The sequence below is a fragment of the Sinocyclocheilus rhinocerous genome, unplaced genomic scaffold (genome assembly GCF_001515625.1).
Source record: "Sinocyclocheilus rhinocerous isolate Xijiao unplaced genomic scaffold, SAMN03320098_v1.1 scaffold3516, whole genome shotgun sequence".
Classification (NCBI taxonomy): Eukaryota; Metazoa; Chordata; class Actinopteri; order Cypriniformes; family Cyprinidae; genus Sinocyclocheilus; species Sinocyclocheilus rhinocerous.
In genome coordinates, this window is record NW_015635508.1 from 152,099 (window position 1) to 171,256 (window position 19,158).

At 37.1% G+C, this 19,158-nt stretch overlaps 1 protein-coding gene across 2 annotated transcripts in view; it reads right to left on the reverse strand.

Moving 5' to 3' along the window:
* The window catches only part of LOC107746894 (FYVE, RhoGEF and PH domain-containing protein 5-like), a 47,000-nt gene extending 30,305 nt beyond the window's left edge, over window positions 1-16,695 (reverse strand). For both annotated transcript variants that reach the window (XM_016561226.1, XM_016561225.1), the window contains exons 1-4: window positions 13,996-16,695; window positions 5,963-6,080; window positions 3,713-3,771; window positions 3,204-3,234 (exon numbers count right to left, since the gene is read on the reverse strand). In XM_016561226.1, coding sequence (XP_016416712.1) covers window positions 3,204-3,234; window positions 3,713-3,771; window positions 5,963-6,080; window positions 13,996-16,628 — 2,841 coding nt within the window. In that variant the 5' untranslated portion in view covers window positions 16,629-16,695. The remainder of the gene's footprint in view (window positions 1-3,203; window positions 3,235-3,712; window positions 3,772-5,962; window positions 6,081-13,995) is intronic.
* Between the last annotated feature and the right edge of the window lie 2,463 nt (window positions 16,696-19,158).

The window sequence follows — 19,158 nt, forward strand, 5'->3', positions numbered from 1 at the left end:
TAGTGTCATTTCTAATCACCCAGACACTGACGCTTTGACTCTAAGTACCGGCAACATGTCAGAAGTGAAAAAGTGCCGGTACGCTAAAGACTAAAATATTGAAGTGAGTACCGGCCCACTTCAAGCACTGTCGTTCCCTCAACATAAGTCGAGGCCACGAGAAAAGGATGTTGTTCCCTCAACATAGCATCTCGAGGCCACAACTTCACATTGCGTGGCCACGACATAAGGATATCGTTACCTCGACAAAATGATCTCGTGACCATGACATATTACCATGTTCCCACGAGTTAATATGTAGTCCTTGACAAGTGAACCGAACATGTCCCCTCCCGGTCACCATAGTAATTGCCCAAAATGCTTTGTTCGACTTTTCAGAGAGCATCTACTCTTCCCTGTGGATGACCTCTGATCTACTTTCTGTGCAATCTGAATTTCTGCGTTTTGAATATTTGAATATTTTAGAATATTGAATTTGATGTTCTGAATTTCTTCTTCATCTTGAAAACTTGAAGCTGTATTTTTTAAAAACTGGATATTTGCAGTCTAAGAATTCAGAACAAAAAATCCACTGTTTGAAAATGCATGTCTATAAAACTGCCATTAAAAAAATTCAATTGTGTTAAATTTCAAATGTTTAATATACAAGTAAAAAAAAAATCTAATTCAAAACTATGTTAAATGCCACATAATATTCAGTTTTGTTAAATGACACTTGTCAATAATTCAAATTTACACAATTCAAATTCAAATAGTTTTGTCATATTTTAAGTTCCATATTTTTTGAGCCTGGTTTGGTTTTATGAAGATTAAAAAAAAAGACTGGATGAATTTTTATCATTCTAAGATGGCTGTGTACACACAATTTCAACACACATTTCAACACACATTTCTGTCCAAACACCTTGTAAAAGTGGATCTTGCATAATAGGTGCCCTTTAGTTTAACTTAATGTACTAACAAAACCGATATAAAATAAATAAAAACTATATAGACAAAAATAGAAAAAAAAGAAAAATAGACAATTTTTTTACTAAAACTAAGGCAACACTGGTTCAGCAAGTCATACAGGTTATGAATGAGTAAATGATGACATATCCTTCATATTTGGGTGAACTATCCCTTTAAAACCACTTAATATGTCTTAAACTGATTGACTCTCTCAAAAAAAAAAAAAAAAAAAAAAGGAAAAGGGAAGTCGAGTCAATTCACTCATATTGACAAGTTATTTGGGGTTTATTGCCAGAACTGATGTGTTTTTATGTTTAGAAGTGACAAGGCTCATGAGAAGATTTCCAAAACAAAAGCCTGGTGCGTAGGTATTGCGTCACTCACAGGCCGACTTTTTCAAGACAAGGTTGTCAAGGCCAGGAAGTCTCAGTTACTGAAACAACACTGATAACGGTTTGTAAAACCCCCACCCGAGTGTGTGTGTCTCTCAATGTATGTGTAAACGTATGTGTGTAAAGGTGCAATGTACATTTGTGCATTTGCAATTGGTTGCCAAGACAGAAGACACAGGTAGTGACAGCAGCAGTAAAATACTAATTTGGGAGCCCTTTTACAGGACCTTTGCATTTCTCATGAAATCAAATCTAGCTGTTTTACAAAGGTTGTGTCATTTCAAATCCACGAGTTTTGCCCATGCAAATGTCACCAAAATTATGTTACGGTAGGACTAGGGTGGTTCCCAGGGTGTTGCTATCTGGTTGCTAGGGCATTGCTTAGTTGTTAAAATGTTCTGGTCCGATTGCTTAGGAAAGTAATAGCATACCTCTCCTTAACAACATGCATGACTTGGGGTATCATTCATGTCTGTAGAACCATAAGTATGAGCAATGGTAATAACGGTGCTTGCCTTAACAATCAAAACTAAACTAGGCTGCATTCATTAAACATAATTTCACTGGTCACAGCGCAAGTCAGTATCATCAAGAGCAAAACAGATGACCCACATACGAACTTGTAGCAAACTTACTAGCTGAGGACTGTTTTAATCTCTCTGTGAGGTGTATACATTACCATAATTGTGTGAGATGAGCTTATGGATTCAGTGGCTTTAACCTGCTTGTAACGTCCTCACAGAAGCAATAAGCCACAGAGGTCTTGGATAGACAAGACAAGTATATGTCTACACATTGCTAAACATAAACCTCTGTTATAAAGCCCCATGAGTGATTTGTCAGAGTGGTAAACAGCCATCATTTTTTAATGTTTGCACAGATTTGTAACTGAATGCCTAATTTACACTACTGTTCAAAAGTTTGGGGTCAGTAAGATGTTTAATTATTTTCTAACAGAGGCTGCATTTACTTAAATAAGAATACAGTAATAACAGTAATATTGTGAAATATTATTACAATTTACAATAACTGTTCCAATAACTACAATAAATTTTATGTAATTTATTCTTGTGATGGCAAAGCTGAATTTTCAGCAGTCATTACTCCAGTCTTCAGATGATCTGAATGATCCTTCAGAAATCATTCTAATGTGCTGATTTGGTACTCAAGAAACATTTCTCAGTATTATCACTGTTGAAAAAGGTTGCATTACTTAATACTTTTCTTTACTACTGCATTAATTGCTGATTTTTTTTTTATATTAGTTCTTTAAAAAAGAAAAATCTTACTGATTCCAAACTTTCAAATGATAATGTATGCAAAAAAATCTTATCTATGACCATTGCAGTTCAACCACAATTATACTTTACAATTATAAGTTACATTTGAATATATATATATATTATATCAGGGGCGTTTCCTCCGAGGAGGCAAGGGAGGCAGTGTCTCCTCTCCTCAAAAGTGGATTAGACATAATCGATATTACAAAAATAAAACAATGCAAATATGACTAAATATGACATTAAAAGTCTAAAAGTCACTCGTTTTTCAAATCAGATATCACGTCATTGTTATTGTTATTATTGCATACTGTTTTATAATGTACAACAATACTGAGGTCCAGATAATTGCCACTATCTGCAATAAGCAGTATAAATAGCAGAAAATCCTGCTAGGTGTAAATAGAATCTATAGCTATTTGCACTTAGTGTAAACATTAAGTGTAACAAGGGCATGAATTATATATATATATATATATATATATATACACACACACACAGTATATATAACTGCCTCCTCATTTTAAAACACCACCACACGCCACTGTATTATATATATATATATAAAAGATTTTCATACCTCCTGAAGAATCTTCAGAGCCTTCACATGTCTGTGGATTATTGAAAAGAGATGACAATACTGTTAGGTAGAAAAATAAAAAACAATAAATTATTTGACTTGAACAAAACCATCTGTCCAATTCTGTCAAGCAGATATATCGCTGATCATCCAAGTGATACCAACATTTTGACAGCCAATTTATGAAGTCAGTTGAGATACATAACAAATACATTTGAAGGGCTTAGGGGAAAAAGCAGGCTTGCTTAGATACTGAATCACATTTAATAAATGTACTGTACACACTTAATGACTCATTGAGTCACTGCTGAAATGCAATATCTTAAGGCAGACAGTCCAGTAATAGGCTGTCAGTTTGAGTATCAGAGGAGCTGTTGAGTGAATAAGAATAGACAGTGATAAAGATGTGGACAGAGCCTGGATAAAGACGATCCTCAAAGGACATCACATGAAAAACAATTGGACTGTACTTGGAATGCGTTTAAATCCAGACAGAGACAAACACTCACTCTCTTTCTGAGTCCATCAGGTCTTTGGCAACATAGTAGGCTCTGGATCGGCCATCAATCTGCGAGTGACAGAAAAGAAAGCCATGAGAGATAAATGAAGAAACCCAGTGTTTAAAGAGTTCAAGTACACATAGTTCAGTTACAGCACATGGTAAAGAGAAATATATAGATGATATGTATAAAAATTAGTGCTGTCAAAATTAGCGCGTTAACGCATGCAATTAATTTGTTCAGTTTAACACATTAAAAATATTTAATGCATTTAAACGCAGGGCGGAGCTAGGGTTGGCACCCTACTCACAACTGCTGCTTCTGTCTCTTTTTTCTTTTAAATTGCGGTTATTTAGACACAGAACATCTTTACGAAAACATCAAATGGGAGACTTTCAGACGTGCACTCCAACTTCGCCTCAGCGCCAGGCACTAGTCAAACGAGCACGGAAAAGGTACAGGTGACAAGGAAGCTTCAGTAGAACAACAGTGAACCACGGTCAGATGAGATGTTGTCAGGCCATATGTCAGTAAAAACAATTTTTCCTGTCCTGTCATCCATTATACTGTGCTCGTAGCACGTGCTCTTCAATTGCGGCGGCACACTGTATATAATTTCATATTGAAAATTAAACTACGAGCATGCAATGTCGTAAAAGTATATTTAAAAACTTTAATGTTAGGTGGGGTTAGGTGGGATTCAGAAAAATTAGCAGTTAATTAGCTAATTTTTTTAATTGATTGACAACACTAATACAAATATTGATAGATATACAGATGAAGACAGAGTGAGAGGGGAATTGATGTTCTGATCTAATTTCTCATACAATCCTGTCAAAAGAAGACTGATTATTTCATTAAAGCACAACGCAAATGGGAAAGCTTTCCTGGAAGTGCCGCTTTAAGCACAGATGCATTATGGATGAGACGCTGTGTTCATGGCAAGCACAAATCCACCATTGATTTGCAAGCTAATCACAGCTGTCTGAACACAAGTGTTACTACTGAATGGCCGTGTTTAGGAGAAAATGACTGCATGACTGGTACTTCACTGCTAATACTGTGTATTACATATTCATGTTTAGATTTTTAAAAAGTCTTTAATATCTGTGCTAGGGTCACTTTTATGCATGTAAAAATCCATTATAAAACCAATTACAGTGCAGCTGGCTTTTTTCCAGCTTGTTGCTGTGCTGAAATGAGGCTTGGGTAGGTTACTCCCAGATATTCTTTTCTTTTTAAAGACGAAGAAAACAACGAAGCAGGCGTCACAAAGCCGGGGCCCTGGCTGATATTACAGTGGCAGAGGAAAGGGGTGGGGTCCGCCTCTCACTCCAGCACTGAACTGACTGCCAGGAGACGTATGAACCTGGATCTCACAAAAACTGCACACACAGGGAATTCCAGTTCAACAGGGAGGGTCCTTGTTTTTATCTACTTTAGCATGCAAAGCTGTCATTACTCTGGTAATACAGGGGTTTGAGTTTTTCTTATCAGTGACCCACAAAAATGATGATTTGAAGTCTTCTTAAAACCTAAATAGGTTAAAGTATAAATATCCATTTATACTGTGAAAACAGATTTTTGGTTATACATTTTTTATTATATCATTTTATTATATATTTATATTGTATTAGGTTTTAAAAGTACTGTACTGTAAGTACTGTATTGTAAATTATTCTTGAAAAAATAAATGCTGAAGTATGTTTAACTGAAATAATTCAGAAATAATTTTCTGCAGTCTCTCAGACCTTGAATTTCAAAATTCTTTATAATATACTTTTTGGGGGGTTGATAAAAATGTTTTTATTTTTATTTTTTATTCTGTTCTGCTCATTGAGGCTGCATTTATTTGATTAAAATGACAGTAAAAACAGTAACATTGTGAAATGTTATTAAAATTTCACTTTTCTATTTTAATATATTTTAAAATGCATTGTTTTTCCTGTGATTGCAAAGCTGAATTTTCATCAGCCATTACTCCAGTCTTCAGTGTCACATCATCATTCAGAAATTATTCTAATATGCTGATTTTACACTGAAAAAAAAACATTTCTTATTATCAATGCTGAAAACAGTTGTGCTGCTTAATCTTTTTCATGATTGTTTGATGAATAGAAATTTCAAAAGAACAGCATTTATTTAAAATAACATATTTTATAACAAATTGAATGCAGAATTTCTTACAAGAAACATCTTACTTTTGCAAGCATTGACATTAGAATATTTGCAATGGATAATATAAAATTGATAACTGACCTGTCGGTCATGGCAGTGGTCTCCACAACCATCCTCTTCCTCAGATGTGCGTCCATGGTCTTCCTCATTGGACACAGTGGCAGACACAGGACAAACAGGGAATGACTCAGTGTAGGCACTGTGAATGGATAAAAACATGAAAGAAATGTTAAATGCACTATGATCATCACTATGGGTTAGTAACTGTAGTATTCACAGGCTTTCACAGAAAACTTAACGCTGGATTTTGACCCAAAGTTAAGCAAATTTCACACAATTTTTATACATTGGTTTATGAGTCTCTTCTCTAGATTCCATGCACGCCATACATGCACAGAAACTTTAATGAGCTGTGTTTAGTTTTCAGCCTTTATCCAAGGCTAAAAATAATGAGTAAATTTATTTTAGTCTCTACAAAGTCCACTACCCCAGCTGTTACTAAAAGAGCCCAGAGGAGAAACTAAACAGTTACGATAAGAACGCTGCATGTGGCAAAAATCACAAATCAGCCAATCTCTCCATATCAAAAACAATGGAACAAATCGTCTCAAAACACAATGTTTTGTATTAGAGGGCACTTTGGTGTCCAGCCAGGCAACAAATTCCCCCTCTTCATTTAAACAAGACCTGGTGAGAATAATTCATCCCCCGCTCCTCCTTACAGTAGTAACACGGATGGATGGGGCCAGATTCCGAGGACATTTACGGTTGGGCATGAAGGGCTGGCTTGGTGATCCTGTGGTGAGCACTTAAACCGAGAAAAAAAAAAAAAACAATTCCAAGGATATGCAAATATGCACATAATGAAGATGCTCTTATACTTACCTAAAGGCATTAGCAAGCAACTCTTCTGACTTTTGCGTTAAAAACAAAAGTACAAAAGATTTAGAGGTGCCCAGCTGCGTGTCATACTACTCAAGGATACTGTGCACTGCACACACAAAATGTCTGGAGTTGGAAGTGGAAATTGCTCATAGCCAGCTGAACTGGGAGAGCTAAGGTGACAGTTCGTTTAGAGGCCCCAGATGAAGCATATAGGAGCCTTCTCCTGGACGTCACTACAATCTTCAGTGATCTCACCAGCTGAGGACTCCATTTTCAGTGAAAGCGGAACGAGAGTTAGCATAAGACAAAACAAGCTGATTCTTTCATCTCAAACACCTTTCAACTGAATTCAAACTGAAATTGCCCATATGTAGCTTTCCAGGATCAAATAAAACAGAGATATAATTATTAACACATCTGTATTACATACTGGTATTTGATTTACGTCTTTTGCATTGTGCAGAGGGGATTGTCACAACTAGGGCTGGGAGATATAGCTAAAAAATGTATCAACGATATAATGTTTCATATCGTTCGGTATCGATAATTATTGACATTTTTTATAACCTTTTTTAAAAAAAAGAGCAATAGAAAAAACCTTTTACATTTAACCACTATATTTTTAAATTAACCCAATTTATTGAGACAAACAACAAATTTTTTTTTTTGAACCATCAAACACAAAATAAAAATTAAACAAATATCTAATTTCTAATGTTTTATATGCAGATTAAATAGTGAGAGCAGCCGTCATATTTGTCCGTCTAAGAAAATGCGTTCTGTGTGAATGGCTTGGTTTCGGTTTTAACCTAATCAAGATCTGAGCAATAGAAAAAACCTTTTACATTTAACCACTATATTTTTAAATTAACCCAATTTATTGAGACAAACAACAAATTTTTTTTTTTGAACCATCAAACACAAAATAAAAATTAAACAAATATCTAATTTCTAATGTTTTATATGCAGATTAAATAGGCCTGAAGGAAACTTTTGGCTTGTCTCCCGAGGCCACAGGAGGGCGCAATGAGCAAAATAATGCAGCGCATTAAATTGCCAACGCAAAGGAAATAACTGTCTATAAAAAGAAAAATGTGCATTATGTCTAAATTAACTCATATAATCAAACATAATTTTGTAAATTGCATAAACAATTATGAACAAAACAGCATCATGTATTTATGCATTGCTTAATACAAACAGCCGAATCGCCCATCACACAGATTGCCTTTAAAAACATATGAGACGCAGTGAAACGGAATAAACCTCCACAAATTGACGTGAGAGCAGCCGTCATATTTGTCCGTCTAAGAAAATGCGTTCTGTGTGAATGGCTTGGTTTCGGTTTTAACCTAATCAAGGTCTTCTACGCATTGAGCTACTATATTTCTCTAATATTTTGAATGAATAACGCAGCAACTGTGCGTCTTGTGGGCTAGACTTATAAAACATTAAAATGCAGCAACGTCACTTACATCATGATCACCGCATCTCGCGCTCCACTAATGACGCTCCCTGACACACTCCTAACATTTGATGTTACTATTTTTGCATTCAAATGAAAATGTTTATTTTAAATTCAACTAATATTCATTTTTTTTATTCACATTACATCTCTTCATCACAGGCAGGCACAGCACTCAATTCTGCATGTGTTCGTGTTTGTGTGTGCGGTCTGCGTCACTCATAGCACGTGCCTATAGCGTGCGCTATATCAAAAAAATTTTATACCGTTATCGAAGAGGGTGTACCGTCGATAAATATCGATACCGTTTTATCGCCCAGGCCTAGTCACAACACAACAATAAAATAATACAACAAAATAATCTAATATATAAAAATAGTCAAATAAAAAATACATAAAACAATATAATATAAATAAATATTACAAAGAAACAGTATAATATAAAAAAGTAAAAAAAATACTAATTTAACAAACAAAAAAGGCATTGGAAACTTCTAAAAAAGTTTGTGTAAAAATGTGCATCAATCCTACATAATCTCTCCATCTGCCAAAAGTGACAATTTACACAATCCTCCTGACTCTTCAACATTGCCATTTATGAGAAGCAATTATGGAGCAAAGTACTTCTCTAAGCTGTTTGCTTTAAGGTACCCATGCGCTAAATTTACTGCAGAAAATTACAGAGAGACTGCAATGATTTCCTATAACACACCTATATGTCCTACTGCCTGATGCTTTCCTGAGGCTTGTTACATGTAATTCAATTGATTTAAACTCTTGATAATAAAATATACATTAGAAACCCCAGTGTTTCTCTGTCTGAATCTGTGTAATAGTGCTATTATAGAAGATAAGCATCGCTGAGATGACTTCATTACCAGACTTCATTTAACAAAACGTATTTGAATGCAGATGAGGAGAGAGTGACGAGCAGCAAGTGTGTTAGCTGAACCGAGAGATGCATATTCCTGCTTGGTTTTAGTTTGGTGGGTCTAAGATTCAAAACAGATCAAAAAGGGTCTAATTTAATTTCTAAATGGGATTCTTGTTTATCTAGTCATCTGAGACCCATTTAATTGATCTTTTATGTTAAATATGGCTTTTAAAATCATTACATTCAGTTCAGATGATCTGCTTTCTGACAAATATGTGTACATATTTACATTGAAAATATTATTCAAGTCAAATACTGGCCCCTGCCTTTGCTGTTAATATTAGAAAAGACATGGAGAAAGCTGGGAACAATGACATCAACAACATCTTTGTGGTAGCCTTGCTTTCCTGACTGCCACACCTCGCCTTGTTGTTTGGGTCGCAGGGGAGTCTGGGAGATCGGTATTGCCTGTCTCCACCCCATCCCACTGACCCTGTCCCCTCACCCTTGTCCTGCATTTCCTGTAAACAGCGGTGTGGAGGCTCATTGGCTGGGTGCGTCCTCTTTTGGGATAACCTGGCAGTGACCTGAGAGCCCTGGGCACCAGGCCCAACTTGGAACGGACCAGACCAGGCCAGACCCACACCCAACTTTGTGAGCATCTAAATGCAAAAGTAATTCAGAACACATATGAAAAGATGTGTTTCTTTTCTCTCAATTATCTGGTAGTATGTTTCAAACTATATTTCTTAGTATCTCAAACTCTTTTCCTCTTTTTTATATTTGATGCTATGTTTGCTGTTTGTTGTAATTTTCTTATTCTATAACAATTGCATAATATTAATAATAATAATAATATATTATTATTATAAGTGCCATGAAAATGAAGAGCCAATTTAATATATAGGTGCAGAGATGTCTAGACAACCGGCAGTTTCTAAATACATGCATGAACAATAACATGAACTGAAACAGATATTTCATGATTATTATAGATTAAATTCTGATTATTAAATTCTATATGAATACTTTTCAAAATAATGATTAATAAGAATATGAAAAGACAAATATTTTATAATATAGGGGGTTTGATAGTCAATATTAAACACGATAGATGCTATTTATAATTATAAACAGCCCACTATTATGCTGAAGGACTTTCACATCTTTCCTCAGTCATTCCCTCACACTACCCTCTGTCCTTTGGGATCAGCAATGAGTACAAAATGTTTCTCGGTAACACTTTATTTTAAGGTGTCCGGTACACATGTTACATGTACTTACTATTATAATAACAATTAATTATGCATAATTACATGCAAGTAACCCTACACCAAACCCTAATCCTAACCTAACCATATAGTAAGTACATGTAGTTAATTAATATTACTCAGTACTTAAATGTATAATTACACTGTTAAAAGGACACCTTAAAATAAAGTGTAACCCGTTTGTCTTGTGACAATGCCACATAAGGGACATGTTTTACCACTCTGTATATAACTGTATATTTGGGAATCAGAGTTTTAATAGGTTTTACATGTTTCCTTGTCCATTTTACTCCTCTTAAAAATGTGTGTGTTTGTCTTTAAGAACTAAGAATCTACCTGTCAGTAAGCAATCAGGATATGGATATTCTGGATATGTACCGTGTTGTTTTAGTTCTGTGTCGTTGTTTTGTGTAAATACAATTCTGTTGTTTTATATCTGCCATCTTATTGTCTTTTATATGCTCACTCAACATTTACAATTTTTAAAGGGGTCATATGACATTGCTAAAAAAGAACATTATTTGGTGTATTTGGTGTAATGAAATGTGTTTATGCGGTTTAAGTTTTAAAAAACACATTATTTTCCACATACTGTACATTGTTTCTCCTCTATGCCCCGCCTTTCTGAAACGCGTCGATTTTTACAAAGCTCATCGTTCTGAAAAGTGAGGTGTGCTCTGATTGGACAGCTATCCAGTGCGTTGTGATTGGCTGAATACCTCAAGCGTGTGACGGAAATGTTACGCCCCTTACCATACTGTGATGCCCTGTCCGGCCGGAGCGACGAGACATAAACATTAAAACCCATTATAAACGAGGCATTTGTAGCATCCAGTGGGGACATAATTACGGATTATAATGACTTATACTGTCTTTTTACACGTTGCATTGCGTATCGAGCTGCGTAAACATAAAACCATTGACACACTCTGAAACAATTGAAACAAATCTGCATTTGTGATCGGAGAAACGACAAACAACAAGCGCTACTCTACACTGCTCAAAACTCGCGTTTGAATCATCAGTGGCAAATCCTTTAAATATGAAAACGTACTTACAGGCTGTGAGTCAGCATTATTTGTCAGAACACCGGCATTTTAGGCAACTCTACCAGGAAACAGTCCTCGTCCTCCGTAAAATGTGTTGCACACATCTGAATATTTGGTTTGAACTGTTCTGGAACAGTGTTGTAAATACAACTTAACCACTGATTTCTAGTCGTGTCCTCTTTTGGAAGAACAAACAAAGTAGTTTCGCTTTCACAACAAAACACACAGCAAATCTTCCCACACAGTGATGTAGACATGTGGGGTGTGTTTAAACGAGGCGTTTTAAGAGGGCATGGACGAATCTTAACTTTTATAAAGAATATCTCTTTGGGTTTGAGACTTTAGTCTTTGCAACTTTAGGGATCTTATCTATTCACGAACAGCTTGTAACACTCCAAAGAGAAAGGAAAACTTGAAATCGCATCATATGACCCCTTTAAACAATTCATTTTTAAACTGTGTAGCCTCTGCCGATAGGGCCAAGTGTTACACTCTAATTGGCTTTTTTTATGCACCTGCAATCAATCACCTTCCTGTCATTGTGTCTCCATCCACCAAAGTGGCAATGTCAATTTTTCTCTGCAAGCATTCAAAATATGACAAACGAAAACAGACAGAACATCAGCAGTGACGGAGGATTCTCTTGGGACACAAAGCAACTAATGGTGCAGACACATAGGCCCATTTGCAAACATGCAATGCTGTTAGATTGCACAGCAACACAATGAGTCAATAATGTCACCAGAAAAAAGCTCCCTGGCTCCCATATTATCTTCTGAATAATGGAGGATGCTCAAAAGTGTGCCACATTAACACTGTGTTCAGAACTAACACCCAAATGCAGCAAGTATTCACGCTTTCCTCAGCACTCAAAAATAAGTCAATAACAATTTACTGGGAAAAGCTAAAAACAATGTATGGTTATGTAAAGGATATTATGGACATTCACACCAAGTGTGAATTTTAACCATAAATACCTGGTAATTTTCCATGGGAAAACCTAATCCTGTGAATTCTATTGTTATTGTGATATTTTTATATCAAGCTATCACTTCATTTTACTTCTAGCAATGGATTTTATTTAGCATTAAAGCATGAAATCTGTACTGAGCTTTATTTTAGGAAAGTAAATCTATAATGACTAATGTATGCATAATCTATCAAATTTAAATCTAAAGAATGTGAATATATGAAGTCAAGTGAGTTGCATTTAGATACACGTTTTTTTCACAGAGTCAATAAAAAATGTGATTTCTTTCCATTCTGAATAAAATTATGAAAAATACCTTTTTTACCCAAAAAACTATACAGAATGAGTGATAAACAATGGAAAGACTAACAACAATATAAGCAATTCTGGATATTTCCCTTGTGTTTCTCTGAAAATCTGATTAAAAAGCTAGCCAGAGGCCACTTGAAGAAGTCAGGGTCTTTGACTACACTGGAGGTAATCGAGCAGAGGTTTCTAATGATGACTCTAGGGTGGTAAAGTGAGAGTAGAGAGGGTCATACACTCAAAAGAAGGTCAGAAAGTCATCTGTCTTTAAACCTCTGTAAATCCTCAAATCTCCCAAAAGCCCAATAAAAGTAACACACTTGGGGAATTTGGCTTAATAACACTACATGCTACTAAAATGCTCACCCAGAGGACAGAAATCTCTTACTGGTTTTCTAATCTATTCCCCTCCACTCAGCTGCATCAGGCTGTGAGAGCATTGCAAAAAAGGTGAAAAATAGCCCTAATGTTTAATCCACGTTTTTCCAATACTATTTGTATCACTGAACAATTGCACTGAATTCTTTCTCACACAGATAGGGTACTCCAACAAATGTACCATCAAATCCTGCAAATGGGAAAATCAGATAAGCTACCCTGCAAGCATAGTCCGTCTTTCTAACCTATGAAACTCAATGCCACAGGCTGCTCCACTACCACATGCACAACACAGCACCTACAGCGTAAGTGACAGTGTTTGGCAAGTCAGCTTGCATCATTATAACACTACTTTATACAACAGTTAGTGGCTTTCCAGTCAGTTGATCTTGCTTTTGCTCTGTTTGCAACTATTTTTGATTGGAAACACAACTGTGCCATAATTCGTCTGAAATGTTGAGTTGTTTACTATTAACTTTTGCATAGAACTGTTGCATAAAAGCAATATCACTTTGTATGTGCACCAAGCTCTCCAGTATTTCACAATATAGTCTAGAATCTCTGTAATACTTTGTCTTGTTTATTCAGCCAGGAAGATTACAGAAATTGTTCTGAGACAGAGAGAGGTGCAAGCTGAGCTATCAAAGTGGCCAAACACTTGCCTAATTTCCTGTTAACATTGTTTTGGCCAGCACTTCCTCCAGACTTGGGTGATGGTACTGCCATTGTGTTCAGAGGAAGGGGTTTCAGCATTCAAAATATAATTCTGTAGACAATCTTATGCTACAGACTGATGATTTAAACAGAAATAAGTCTTCCTAATATATTCAGATCCCTTTTATCCTTTTTACAATTACTTTTTACAATGTGGAAAAAAAAATCATTTTAAAGTATGTTTTTAAAAACCTGACCATACCTTTCAGGGTCTTGCTCTTGAGTGGTGGGTTTGTTTTCTATTCCTGCAAAGCTATTCATGTCCACATAGCCGTCGTTCTCATTGGAAGGTGCTGTTGTCCGATTTTGGTCATCGAAGAACTCTGTAATAGTGACTGCCCGAGTAGGTCGTCCATGTGGAATCTGGATATTTTCATAGTCTGAGTTTATTGCAGGAATGTTTTCATAATCAGAAGTATCTGCACTTGGGAAGGAGATGGAGCGTGGTTTAGTGAGGGGTAGGGGCATGAAGGGGGGCCGAGAGCGGTCCTCAAAAGACTCCACTCTGGCTATACCCCTGTTGCTATAACTCTTAGGTGCACCTTGCCTTCTTTGCCTCTCTTTGTAAAGCAGAAATGTAGTAGGTATTTCTGAGTTACGCTGTGGATTTCCCACACGGGACTGAAGCTGTGGGGAGCCACTTGTACTCCTTCGATCAAGCTCCAGCACCCGAATGGGCCCATGGTGACTAGATTCAGACGATGACCTGGAGGAGCGGACACTACCATCTCCACAGGCTTTGCTTTCTGATTTTTTCTTAAATTTTAAGGCCAAGAAACGTTTAAATGAAGTCTTCTTCTTTTTGGGGTTGTCAGGAGATTCATGTTGGATTAGAAGTGATGGAGAGCTTTTGGTCACAGGCCTCTTAGTTATGTAAGCTAACTCAAAGGGTGGTGGGATATCAACTAGAGATGTAGGTGTCGACACGCCACTGGAGGATTGGTGACTTCTTTGAGAAAAGCTTCCAGAGGAAGTAATCACACAGGGCAAAGAAAGTGTGTCATCTTTTTTTTGCAATCTGCATTCCTCTCTAGGAGATTTCTCACCCTCAAAGTGCCCTGAGAATGGCAAATCTCTGCCCTCAACAGAAAGCAACCGAGGAGAAAGAAGAAAGCACCTTGGCTTCAACGAGGGAATAATTTGGTTTGCTTCTGTTTCATCTGAAAGCTTGGGCTGTGGAACTCCATTCTGGTCCAAGGCCACAGTGTAGTAGTCATGAGACTGGTACTCAGTGCCCGTCTCTTCAGGCACAGTCTCAGGAACATATCCAGGTACTTTCCCAGAGAGCGAGCGAGATCTCGTCACAATGCTCTTCCTGTCCAGAGAGATAAAATTCTCACCTTCGAAGTCAAAGCCAGCCTCCTCGTAAATGTGTTCGTCACTTTCTGTGTCTGAGTCCTCAAAGAAAGGCACAATATGACAGTCCAGCTCTTCAATATCCTCTTCAAACGCTTCTGTGGTGTGGGCGAAAACCACGCGGTTTGTAAGTTCTGGAGTTCTGCCTATATCCAAGTCAGCAGGAACAGTGATGTTGCAAAGTCTGAGACGTGGCTGGCAGCTATTCCTCTGACTTAAGAGAGCTTGACCCCTTCTTACTGATCGTTCTCTTATACTTTTGCCCTTGGTTTTCCTCTCCATGTTTATCGGCTCATCTTCATCTCCTATCTCAACGTAATCTTCAGATGACACACACTCCACCTGCTGATCTTCACCATCGTTGTCTTTGATATCAGCATAGTCATTCACTTCTTCATTTTTTGCCATCTCTTGACCCTCAGAAGCAGGATGAGAGACATCATTTTCTAATTTTGCCTGTTCCTTCTCTAACTCCGCCACATCATTTGATGATACGTAGTAAGGCTCTTGGTTTGACGTTCCCTCTGTTGCGATCTCAGAGTCCATTGGTTTCTCATTGCTGGACTCATCATCAGTGCATCTTGCTTCTGGATCAGAGGTACATGTCAATTCACTTGGCACAACCTCTATGACAGAGTAGGGCTCAAATGCATCTTCTGTCTCCTCTGCAAACCTGAAACGTCCAGATGGGTCTTTCGTAGCACGTTCAGCCTGCCAAATACTGTTGTCATCCAGTGTGCCAATGACATCATAAGGGTATTCCTCACATAGTGAGGGTTGACTGCAGGTTGTAGCCTTTGAATAATGTCCAGTCTCATCTTCTTGTGCCTCATGAACGCATTTTACATCTGCTTTAGTGTCCTCTTCATGCTGATTACTGGTACAATAAAAACTGTCTGATGGTGGTTCCTCAAACTCCTCATACAGACTTTGAGATTCACTTGCAGGCTGATCTATATTTAGTGTCTCATTCTCAGAAAATGCACAGGTGTCCTCAAGTACATTATAAGCATCTTCTCCATTCTCAGCTGACTTGATATCATCAGTGTTTTTGCTGAGGTCCTCATTTGCTGAATCAAAAATTTCATCGACCACTTCCGATAAATCTGAAGAGGCTGCATGCTGTACTTCAGTGGCTTGATGAATTTTACCTTCATCCTCTCCCACAGTTTCATCCACAGCCATTTGTAATTCTTCCTCTATTTCATTATAGCAATTTGTGTCATGGTTAGTGTCATAATTTACAATAAACTCTTTGTCAGATAAGTTGTTTTCCACGTCATCATCTGTACAGTTTTCTCTGGATGCATCTGCTTCATCCTGTGTGACATCTGATTCGTTATCCTGGTTCAGCTCCAGTCTGTCAGAGGATGTAATGTCCCCATTGCCCACAATGCTTTGGCTAACCTCAGAGGCTAGCCTTGGTTTTGGTGCCACAGGAGGTTTAGGACCTCGGGTGGAGGGACAAGGCCTTGACATCAGGGTGGAGCACACAGTTATAGTCAAATGGCTTTGTCTTTGGTTGATAAGCTTGGAATTGCTTCTAAAAATCTGCAAACAGAAAGAGTGAAGAAAATTACATTTCGATGTTGAATTGGATATCCTTGCCCTTGCAATAGAAATAAGTGAAATAATCTACAAACTGACTGACAACATGCCATTATGAGCTCCTTTAGAGCAGCATATTGATTGATCTACATTGACCATTTGATTGATGAACTGCAACCTCTGAACTTAGAACATAATGAAGTGATTATATGCTCACTCCATTCACACCGAACAGCATTTTCACAACCGTAAAAAAAAAAATTATGGACATAACAATGGAACATGGAAATAATAGCAACTAATAAGATCCCATCCATTGGTTTCAAAGTGCATCTTCTCAAAAAGGGTTAACCTGAAGGTCATTTTTGGTGAAACACACCCTTTCTGTTAAAAAAACTCATACACCCCTTGTCTTTTCCTGTTATTTGCTACCTGCCTTGACGCACGTCCTATTAAACTCACCATGCACTTGGTGCTCACCCTGCTAAGATGTTGTTTCCTGACACAACTAATTAATTATTCCAGCAGACTCTCCTGGAAGGACTGCAAAAAGGAATTGCAAAGGGGAAGGACATTAACAATGCACCCTGTCTCCTTCATGAACCCCCCTCCCCATTTTTTTCTACAAGAGCGCAGTTTTGCACAACACAACTACACTTCCTTCTCGTCAGTCTTCCCATGATTCACTCTCCAGTGATAAATCCAACCCCTCACAACCCCCCAGACTGTTTTTTTTTTTTTTTTTTTTTTCAAAGTGTCAGTAACTTATTTTCAGTTGCTAATACAACTTCCAGGAGTGAATAATACACTTCCTTCTCGTCAGACTTCCCATGATTCACTCTCCAGTGATAAATCCCACCCAGACACAACCCCCCAGACTGGATTTTTATTTTATTTTTTGCTGAAAAGGTCGTTTCAGTGCGTTTAAGAACAATAAAAAGAGAAACATCAACATCCCAACTAAGGTCCCCTTGGCAAAATAACAGGATATGAATTATGCAACAAGAATTCACTTAAAACAAATGGTTAAACACAATAGGAGGAATAAAGGGAGAAACAAACTCTTCACTGTGCAAAGCCATCAGTACATGATCTCAGATTTGGGCTGTACAGTGCTTTGCTAATTTAGTCCTACCAGCTGAAAGTGAACAGGATAAACTGAATAAACAATTCACATAAATGAAGAGCATCTCTCTCTATCTCTCTCTCCATTCATACATTACATACGTGTATGTGTGTGTGTGTATACGTATCCATGTGTTATTCAATTAAGAAATAAAGAGAAAAAAATAAGTGAATACAGCTTCACTATAGTCGTTCTATGGAGAACTAAAATGAAATGTTCTATATTTGCTACAAGAATTAGTGTTGGATGAAAAGGACAGCACCGTCAAAACAGTGTCATTGTAAATGATAAAAACAGTTACTTCCTGTAAATAAATAAAAAAATGTCAAACTTTTTTTCACTATAATGTATGCATTTAAAAAATACCCTGTAATACTGCGGACAGAACTGGCTGTTGACTATTAAGTCACATCATTTAACAGTACTGAAAAGTTTACTCTTTAATGATCAAAATACAATTTTGTGGGGAGGTTGCCTTCAAAATTCATGAAATGGGCCTGACACTTCTGACTCAAAATCAGTAGAAACAATGAAATTAAATCAAATTACATTCTGTAGAATTAAAATGATGGGAATAAAAAAAGTCAGCTGTGGTCTATAGTGTAAATATAATTGTGTTAATTCTACTTTCATAGCCTCCCTTTACGCCAAGACGTCCATGCAGACAGATCTTTGGCTAGGCTGTCCACCAAATCAGATATTGTCTGAAAGATCCTTTGTTGAAGCCTAATGAACACTGAATTGTAAGACAAAGATAACCCCCAGCTGAGCCGCTGCAGTGATGTTCAAGGGCAGACAACAGTCCTGAAACTCAGGAGAGAAAACTGTCAGCCACCTGGGGCTCCATGTTGACAGCTTATATCACAAGCCAAACACTCAAACATTAGGTGGCAAATTCCATAGGACGTATAATATATATATAACTCCACAGGACTAATTTCTTCATATCTATCTCTCTTTCTCTCTATATGTCTGCAAACCGAAGGTCAGATGAATGCCATGAGTGATAGGATAGCAGTGCTGAGATACAGGAGTGTAGCACAGTCCACAGGACTCATATCTTCATATCTATCTCTCTTTCCCTCTATATGTCTACACTCAGACTGAAGGTCAGATGAACACCATGAGCGAAAGGATAGCAGTGCTGAGATGCAGGAGTGTAGCACAAGGGAATAAGCCATATGTGACCCTGGACCACAAAACCAGTCTTAAGTCGCTGGGGTATATTTGTAGCAATAGCCAAAAATACATTGTATGGGTCAAAATTATAGATTTTTCTTTTATGCCAAAAGTCACTAGGATATTAAGTAAAGATCATGTTCCATGAAGATATTT